Below are 10,503 nucleotides of genomic sequence, written 5' to 3' on the forward strand. Positions count from 1 at the left end.
TTGTTTGGAAAAGATCGGAATGAAGAGAGCCGGAATAAGTTTTCCGGTTCAATGCTCTCTGTCTCCTAACACTCCCCTGCTAATTTTCACTCTCTTCAAATTGCTGAAAAAACCTCAAAAAAGCTTGAATTACTGCTGAGCATCTGCATTTACATGAGCAGAATACAAGACAGGTTACAATAAGTCAATAAGTATTATATTTACTGAGATATGGATGAAATCTGTTCAGAGGTCAGACATGCACAAAAACATCGTGAGAGCAAAAATTCGAGTTTTGCCAACTTTTTTGAAAACAGGAATAAGGTATATCTCAGTTAGCTGTAAAGTAACTGAATTGGCATGTGTACCTGTATATCTACTATAAGTTAGTTCAGTGGTGTAAGATTCTACTGCAGGCTCACCTCAGTTAGCTGTAAAGTAACTGAGGGACCTGCATACACTTTGTCATGACCTATGCTACCTACTGTACAGTATAAGATAATAATGCCGTCTCTTGGGATGTTCAGGCTTACATGTAATGGTACGTATGGAGTATGTCCATCAGCAAGTTCCGATCCGTGTAATCAGTATAATTCTATACACTTTATACCAATTTATACACTTTTGGGCTGGTATAATTTAAAATGAGGACACATACGGAGAATGTAAGATTATGCTAAAATATACAATATTTATACTAAGGTGTAAATCGGAAATCTAGTGCTTTATGACAAGTTTTACCATTTTATACCTGCTCTATGCGCAGCATTATGATGAATTATACTGACCATTACATCTGCTTATACTGTCTTCATTGTCATCATTATTGCTCAGCACACAATAGAAAAAATGGTCATAAAATCAAATCATTATTGAGCAATACAATGACATCGGCATTAACTAGACTACATTCTACATGAACTACAGGTACACATGTCAATCCCTCACCAAATGAACTCTGCAAAGAATATCTGAACAAGAGTTAATGAAAGGAAAAGCAAGAAGGAAGGAAATTGTCTTACCCTAATAAATAATGCCAACCTGAACACCTATAAGAAAGAACAGAATGACAATTGAGTAATGAAAAGCAAAGAATAATGTATCCATAACATACCTCATGTTCATGTTCCTACTGCCAGCAAATTTCTAATGCGAAACCAGGAATTTCTCGGGGTGAATTGGGAAAAAGGTATGTTAAATGTAAGAGTGAAAAGTGGTCATACCTCATATGTAAGTCACATGAAGCTGTACAGTTTCCCAAGCCACTTCACGTGCCTTTTACTGTAGGGCTGGCTTTCTTGACTTCTGATTTTTAGTTTCTTCAGCTGTTGTTGGAGTGGGTGACTCCGAATTGGAATCATATGCATGGACATCAACATTATGAGCTCAAGTACTCATTGATCTCTGCAAGATAAAAAGAGAAAGGTAAAGCAACCATTATGGGCATCCTGGGACATGGTGTATAGCTAATGCATAATAGAGTATAATGAAGGTATAATCCAGTTGTATAATCTGTGTATAATTGTTGCATAACAGAGGTATAAGAATTTAATGCCAAGATATAAATTTGTGAAAATTTGATCCGTATATGTGATGTATAATTCCCGCTACCTTTAGGTAGTGGGTTTTGCTGCATTTGCACATCAGGAACTGCATTTTTTGGACTGTTTTAACATCATACTAGCATTCGTAATATATCGTTACTTTAACGCCCTTATGTAATGCTTGTAATCCTCTTTTGCGGCACTCCTTTTCTTTCAGATCCTTTCCACTATGATAATGTATGTCACCTTCCCTCACTGCGGGTTGAGCTTGCTGTTGTTGTCTTACCATAACCGGCTGTTCCGAGACGGTGCCGTGTATTAATCTATCTATCTATGTCCGTGACTGTCCAAGGACACCCCTGCGTTGCTTTCAAAGATTCCTCTTCCTACTATTCTGTGCTTGCTCGTGGATACGTTCGCTCTAATGGCCTCAGTGACTCTTGACAGATGCTTTCGTTGCTCATTGGCATACTTTCATCCATGCCGTGGGTTGTTTTTTCACCGGGGATGAGCAAATAAGGGAATTCCAAGATCTTATGGTGGGTTTACAACTTCTGCCTCGGAGCACTTTTATAGTCCAATGCAGAAAGCAACCAGACTGCTTGTCTCGGGAGAGGCTGCTCTCAACTTTTTTGTTCATGCAACTACAGCCACGGATTTGCATGCCTTAAGCAATATTTTGCAGTGTTTTATCATTGGAGATTGGCTGTTGACACATGGATACTTTTTCGTGCCCAAAGATTTCCAGTTGGATTCCTTCCAGGATGACATTGCTCGCTTCCAAGGTATAGATGTGATAGATACGACTCCAGTTTAATATGAAGACAATGAGGAGATCAGGGATCTTCACAGGGAGTGTATTGTCCGTACTTGGTTGTTCAGGAAAGGCCCAATGACGATTAAGCTGTCAGCTACAAGGGGGCCACCAATTGAAGGCATTTTCTCTTACCATTTAAGTTGAGTGATTCGCAAGTACTGTAACTATATTCTGATGTGAACTTTCTGATTACAGCCGGTGAAATGAATGTTCTTTCTCATGAAGCAGCATACTGCTTGTTTCCACTGATGACCTTGGTCCAGAACAGGACCATGCTTATTTGTTTACAATTGCCCATGGATAGATCGGAAAATTTGGCCATTCGAAAGCAGAGCAATCGCGGCCTTGAGGTCATTCACAGACCTTCTGCTCTACATTGTGTGAACATTACATCATCATTCTCATTTCTATCCTCGCGACATATTGGTGATGAGCATTGCTACATTGTGCCCTTTGAGAATACTGCCGACAACACGCGCCAACCGGACTTTCTTGACTATCATAGCTGGTCTATGGCTTATACTAGACGATATAACTTATTCTTGACGGAAATCTTCAAACCAACTGCGCCCACACCCGCTTTCATCATTTCTCCAGACGATAGGGCATTAATCATGGCACGGTTCGCTGTAATTGAAAATCTTGTATCAGATGGTTTACTAGCGTAAGTGTGTGTTTAATTTTGCAATACACTTTCCTCACATCTTTGTTCTTAGTGTTGAGGTTGCAGTGCTCACCATACATCAATTCATAAGTGATTAGAAGAGACAGAGAACAAGGGGCAATAGCAAAGCATTTGCTCACTTTGGCACCATTCGGACTGCACTCAATAGTTTATATGGTCCAATAATCATCCCTGCATATATCATGCAAGAACTCTTTGAATTTGTAATCACCGTGCATGCACACTTTCGCCAAATTTCTATGGCAAGTCTGCATTGATTCCTTTTTGCTCAACGGATCACTAATTGTCCTGTATAGTTAGAGCCCGTTCACAAACCTCGCACAGGCAAATCACCTGCAAAGGTCAACATTGTTTTCAACGTCAGCGGAGCAATGTTGAACTAAAATTAGCATACTCTAAAAGAATGGGCCTTGTCATTCAAACAATATAGTATAGTAAACAATATGCGTTCGTGAACATAACACATATTATCGATATACACAAATCGGGATTTGCTGGATATTTTCTACAAGCAACGGTAGCGGGCTATGCCGCTTGCCGGCGTTACTCAGTTATCTGGTATACCCATTACGCAATTATACACTTTACACCTCACCTTGCTTGCAAGGTCTATTGCACTCCGGAATTTAGATTGTTTTGTGCAGGCACATTTTGGTCATGTTTAGGTCTGTTTATTTTGGTTCAAAATTGCCAAACACCACTAATATCTCTCTCTCATTATTTGTCTCCAGTCTTATACTACTTTATAGCTTCTACTTCACCCCTAGCCACATTATTTTTCCTCTTCTATGTATCATATCTATTGCTCAAATGTATTTTCTCATGTGTTCCTCCTACCAGTCCTCCCAAAATGATTATGTTTATTTCCACTCTCACTTGCATTAGCCACATGGGATTGTGGGCCACTGCACTGTGTGCATGGCATAAACTCAGCTGGTTTTCTAATATAACATTTACATTTGGGCACCCTTCGGGTGCTGACTACTAACATGACAACAAAGATGCACAGTTGCATCAAAGGGTATTGCAGCTAGCTCTGAGATAATTTTGCTACACCAGCAATTATGAGGCTGGAGTTCACAGAAGTGGATGACTTCCCATAAGGATTATTGGACAGTAATTATTTCTAATTATTTCTAATGTCCTAAGCAAACTAGTCCGATCAACAGATTTTGAGCAGAACTTGAGCAGAACTCAAGCAGAACCATCTACAGAAGGGTCCGGACCCCTCCCTAGATGGTTTTGCACTTGCTTACTGGGATAAGCGAACAGCGCATCAACTGTCCGTCTGTTGCATTAGACCAGCTCAAAGATTATTTACTCAGATTATTGGGCAAAGGTTGACGGGAAGTCATCCAGTATCATCCTTATTGTTAGAATAAATTAAACTCAGTTGTTACTGTAGCAACTGAGGTGAGTTGGTGCCACTGACTGTGTGATCTATCTAAACTGTACAGTATCAGGTAATAGCGCTGTCTCACAGTTATATGGTCCCTGAGAGGCTGTCAGTATGTACAGAGTACTTTCCCAACACTTATATATGGCACTCCATGCAAAACCAATTTCCTTTTATGGTGGGAATTACTCCTTATTTGGACAAAAGTAACACTGAGTTGAATTGTATTATTTCTTGTGACTGGCATGGGATATCATGGAACTGTGACTCTGTCACACTTATTTTCTCACTCAGTTACTCCCTGTTACTCCATCAAATAGTTTATGTAGATTTGCTTTTATTTTGCCTTTCTCAAAAGAATTCACTATCAGCACCTGGAAGGCACCAAGAAAGGAGCCAGGTTTTTGCTATGCTCAGTGGTGCATTGTCCTTGTCAAGACCATGCCTCAACACCTTGCTCTAGCACTCGGTACTCCAAGATCTATCATTTATTGTTATCCTTCTTACTTCTTATTGTTCTTTCTCGCTACACATTCCCTTTCTTCCTAGTTTACTTTTTTATTGTCTTATTCTCTACCCTAAAGACACTTAGTGTACAACCCCTAGTAGCTAGTCTAGCTCTCTGCCCCAATACACCGATTAGCTGGTATAAATACTCCTGTACCATACTCTAGTTCTTCAGTTTAATTATCATCTTAGATCAATACTCTCTGTCCTCTGAAGTCTGAAAACTCCCTTGAGCACTCTCAACTTCAATCTTAAGACTTATAGTCCTCTGGTCTGCTCCTCATCATCAGTGTCACTGCTGCTCCTCATCCCTACACTCTTGCTCCAGGGACTAATGGTGAGACAGTGGTGTTGTTAATAACTTCACTACTGTCCCATTCAACCCTCTGTGCTTAGACACTGAATGGCCCTTGGCACGGCTTTTCAGTGTATATGATCTTAATAGGCCTGCAATTGCATGTGGAAGAAAAAATTTAAGAAAAGTAACACTAACAGACGAGTTACACAAGGCACTTTATCACATGCATTAAACCACCTGATGTCACTGTTCAATAAATTGGATTTCACCTTGCTGTGACTATTGACCTATATATGGTGAAATCTCACATAAGCAAGAAATGGCCTCCATTCATATGGACAAGTCTTCCATAAATTACAGCTAAATGCATATATCTAGTCAGAAATATGTATTCTATTTTAAAGTTTTTGACAAGACCGTGCCTACAGGTCAATAACTATAGAGGTTCTGAGGTCGGATATGGGCCAGAAATGGCCCGGGATAACTCCGAGGTCCGGAGTACTGGCCTGTAGTACACACTGGGAGTGGGATGTCGGTGAAGCTATTAGTGTTAAGATCATGTACACCGTGTAACCGTGCTGAAGCCACAAGGTGTCTAAGTGCGGAAGATGAGTGGGACAGTAGTGAAATTATTAACAACACCGCCGTTACACTGTTAGTCCCCGGAGATCGAGAGTAGAGAAGGGAGGAACTGAGGAGCAGCCAAGTCGGAGCGGCGGTATCGCCGGTGACGAGGAGCGAACCAGAGAACGTCTAAGTTCTAAGGTTATAGTAGAGAGTATTCCAAGGCGATGAGCCTGAAGACTTAGAGAAGAGTGAGAGTTGAGAAGGGAGATCTAAGTTGATCTAAGTTGATAATTAAACTGAGGAACTACAGTAGCGTACAGGCAGTATTTATATCTACGGAGCGGCGCATCGGTGCGGAGCGCCAGACTAACTACTAGGAGCTATACGAGTAGTACCTGCAGGGTAAAGTAAAAGACAATAAGAAGGGACTAGAACGAAAGGGTATGTGTAGCGAGAAAGAACAATAAGAGTAAGATTACAATAAAGAGCGGATCTTCGGAGTACCGAGCGGCGGAATGGAGGCCCGAGGCATGGACTTGACAGTATCCCCCTCTTAGGCTTGAGCCCTCAAAAGCCGTTAGTATCGGGCAATACTATTAGTCACCAGAGAAAAAATTTTATATCCCGTTAGCATCGGCAATTATCCTTTTTAGTCATCAGGAAAATTTCGTTGGTTCACCGTAAACCGAGTACAATTCGAAGGAAAATTTTCGCTGGTCCGTGCGCAGTTTTGCCATATAAAAGGCCCAGGGTTTTGCCGCTAAGGCCCTAACTTTTCCAAAAAAACTCTAAGTCCACCAAAATGTCCTCTAGTCATACCACCACCAGAACTTCCACCACCATCGGCTCTATCCCCGTTACAGGTAGACAACCTACTCCGCCGGTAAACCCGGCTCGGCCTTCGACACCGGACCCATCTGACGAGGAGAGGGAGTTGGAACTCCAGCTGGAGCGCACCTGGGAGAAGAACCGGAGACGAAAGGAGGAGAAGAAAAAGGCCGAGGAAGAGGCCAAGCGGAAGGCGGAGGAGGAGAGGGAGAGACAGGAGGCTGCCGCCCGGGTCGCCAATGCGAGGAGGATAGAGGAGGAGGCGGCAGAGAAGAGGAGAAGGATAGCGGCGGCGCGAAATCGTCGGGGGCCTTCACCTGGTGAGGCTTCCACCTCTGTTTGTAGGGTGGAGGTAGAAATTCCCTGGGTGGTGAAAAAAGGAAAGGCTCCTCAAAGGAACGAGGTAAGTTCCTACTCCCTAATGCCAAGTCACTGCTTAATTTTTTGTTACGAAAATGACGACGAGGACAATGAGGAGCGGGCACCCTGCGAGCGGTGTTTCAACAAGGAAATTCCCTGCTTGGAGCAGGTAGGAAAGAGGAGCACTGTGATATGCAAGGCATGTCACGATGCAAAGGTGAAGTGTTCGTATTCAGGCCAACCGGTGCAAGTAAAGCGGGAAGGAGGACCGAGCGGCGAGAGGATGGCGGTCATGGAGAGCCAACTGGCTCAGTTGCTGGCCGATAACCGGGCCTTGAGGGAAGCCACCTCAAGGTCACATCAATACCTAAGGCAACTTGTTCGTCGACAAGATGAAGACCATGCGCGGCTTATTGCCATCGACACCAGAAACGCCATGAGGGAGCCGGCAACACCAGGGCCGTCGTGATCGGTCTCCGACCGGCCGAGAAGCTTGAAGAGGAGGAGGATAGTAGAGAACAGCGAGGGAGAAGAAGAAGAAGAAAGGGAAGGAGAGAAGGTCGTAGAGGAAGAGAAGGATGGAGAAGGGGAAGAGGAGGTAGAGGAAGAAGGGGAGGCGCCGGCGCCGAAGAGGGCGAAGACGGCGGCCTCTAAGAAAGGAAAGGAGAAGGAGGTGGTAGTAGTAGAGTAGCGGATATTGAACTTTGGCCTTCGGCCATCTTCTTGTACTCTTCTTGTAGCCCTGCCTTCGTTGTATAATTTTGTTTTTTGGACTTTTGTATATAAAAAATGTTGACGCAATTTTTGAGATCGGGAAGCGAACGGGCCGCGAGGCGGCGTAAGAAGTAATTAGTTTAGTATAAGTAGTGTAAGTGTAAATGGAAGCTAAGTGAAAATCGTGATTAAAGAAACCATAATAAGCAAATAAGAAAGAGAAGTAAACACTCAATTTACTATCATCGTGTTTACCCTCTAAACACACGAAGTAAACTTTGGCGGAGCACGGCGGAAACGGGGAAAAGGGATAAAATGTTTATGTGTGATCAAGGTCCAGGCTTGTGAGGGTATCGGGCGTGGAATGCTGGTACAAGTTCATCAGCATGTAATTCATCAGCAGCAACCCAAGAGAACTCATCGTCGGTACCTTCGTAACCGGCCCACCGAATATAATAACGTAGAGGACAACGTTTATACCTTCTGTCCAGCTTGGAGTCAAGGATTTCGGCTATGTTGTACTCCTCTTCACCATCAACTTCAATTGGAGGTGGAGGAGATTGAGTACGATTCGGGAAAGGATTCGGCGTAACCGGCTCCAGCTGTGAGACATGGAAGACCGGGTGAATCCGGCGAAGGTAATCCGGGAGCTTGAGCTCATAAGACAAAGTACCAGGTCGACTGATGACCTTGAAAGGACCAAGATATTTTTCTGAGAATTTTTCAGTAGGACGAGTAGAGCGAATGTGCTTAGCAAGAACAAATACTTCGGAGCCGATCGGGAACTCCAGGTGCGAGATTCTTTTCCTGTCAGCTTGTTCCTTGTAACGAGACTGAGCTAAAAGGATTTCCTCTCGAAGGAAAGCGTGGAGTTCATCGAGGTTGACAACGAAGTCTCTAGCTAGATCAGACTTCATATTGACCTCGGGCCGAACGGTGATGTTTGGGTGGTATCCTTTGTTAGCGAAGAATGGAGTAATACCAGTGGAAGCATTGGGAGCGTTGTTATAGGCAAACTCGGCAATCGGAAGTAAAGGCGACCAGTCATCCTGTTGGTAGGAACAATAGATCCTGATGTACTGCTCGAGAGTCTGATTGACACGCTCAGTCTGCCCATTGGCTTCCGGATGATGTCCAGAGGTATAGTGAAGTTCCATGGAGAGCGCTTTACCGAGAGCCCGGAAAAACGCCGAAACAAATTCGGAACCACGATCGGAAGTGACATGATTAGGAACACCATGCTTGGAGAAAACGTGAATAACAAAAAGCTCAGCTAGTTGTTCGGAAGTAATGGTGTCGTGAGTTGGAATAAATATAGCTTGCTTGGAAGATCAATCCACAATGACTAGGATAGCTGTGTAGCCATTTGACATTGGCAGTTGCTCAATGAAGTCCATGGAGATGGAATCCCATGGTCGGACCGGAACCGGCAGAGGTTTCAACAAGCCGTAAGGCCGATGACGGCGGGGCTTATTGTGACCACAGATAGTGCAAGAGGTAACGTAGTCACGAACAAAGTCTCTGACCTTGGGCCAGGTGTATTGACGACGTACAGCTTCTAGAGTGCGGTTCTGGCCAAAATGGCCGGAGAGTGGATGATCATGGAAGTAGCGGAGGACTTGAAGACGAAGATCGCCGTGATTCGGAACATAAATACGGTCATCAAGGCGTAGTAGCTTGTCACTACCTAAGCTCCAACGTTCATTGGAAGGATCTTTAGCAAGTTCCAAACCAACAACGGAGCTTGGATCGGCGGGAAGGGCGAGGATGATTGCTTGGTGTAGAGCTTCGATATCCATGATAATCGAGGCTCGTAATACCGGACCTTCCAGGAAGGTAGCTTGAAGAGACGCAGTGAGTTGTTCGTTAGTAAAGATAGGACGGAAGTTATGAGGGTTCACTTGGGCGTAGCCAATATCCCCCTCTTTAGGGTAGACGTCCCAGTGTCTAGTTATCGAATCAGGTTTCTCGCCGAGTTTCCCCGGTCGGAAGCGGATGACCATATTAAATTGATGCAAAAATTCAGACCATCAGACCTGTCGGCATGTAAGAACCTTGGTAGTAGAAAAATACTCAAGATTCTTGTGATTGGTGACGACGTCCACCGGATCACCCGAACCTTCCAGATAATGATGCCAAGCTTTAAAGGCCTCGAAGATGGCCAGCAGCTCTTTGTCGTGGGTATCGTAGTTGAGTTCAGCCGCATGAAGCGTTCTGGAAAGGAAGGCTAGAGGATGAATTTCACCGTCAGCATATTGGATGGAAAGAATAGCCGCAATGGCGTAGTCGGAAGCGTCGGTCTCCACGATAAGTGGGCGATTCGGCTCCCAATGGGCCAGTATCGGCGCAGAAGTGAAAGCAGATCAGATCCAGGGAGCGCCTTTTCGGGTAAGCCGAGTCATGGGCACAACGATATCACTATAATTATAGATAAAACGACGATAGAAATTTGCAAAACCCAGGAAGGACTGAATGTCCTTAACCTTCCTCGGAACCGGCCACTCTAGAACTGTCTGAACTTTCTCCTTGGACATAGTCAATCCGTCGGGAGAAAGAATATAACCTAAATACTCAACAGTATCCATATTGAATTCGCACTTCTCGGGGTTGGCGTAAAGCCGATGTTTCCGTAACCGCCGAAGAACTTCCTTGACGTGTTCTCGGTGTTCTTCTGGCGTATCAGAGTAGATTAGAATATTGTCAAGATAGACGATGACACAGACATCAAGCATGTCAGAGAAGATGTCATTAACAAACCGCTGGAAAGCCGCAGGGGCATTCGTAAGGCCGAACGGCATAACCTTCCAT

At 44.0% G+C, this 10,503-nt stretch overlaps 1 protein-coding gene across 1 annotated transcript; it reads left to right on the top strand.

Moving 5' to 3' along the window:
* Positions 1–2,636: 2,636 nt before the first annotated feature.
* C8R40DRAFT_1165286 (uncharacterized protein) lies at positions 2,637–3,102 on the top strand (the record flags this gene model as incomplete). Its single annotated transcript, XM_046230668.1, has 2 exons — positions 2,637–3,004; positions 3,057–3,102. 2 exons carry the CDS (start codon positions 2,637–2,639, stop codon positions 3,100–3,102), a joined length of 414 nt encoding a protein of 137 aa, XP_046091425.1.
* Between the last annotated feature and the right edge of the window lie 7,401 nt (positions 3,103–10,503).

The sequence above is a fragment of the Lentinula edodes genome, assembly GCF_021015755.1.
Source record: "Lentinula edodes strain Le(Bin) 0899 ss11 chromosome Unknown C8R40scaffold_2, whole genome shotgun sequence".
In the NCBI taxonomy this organism is placed as follows: Eukaryota; Fungi; Basidiomycota; class Agaricomycetes; order Agaricales; family Omphalotaceae; genus Lentinula; species Lentinula edodes.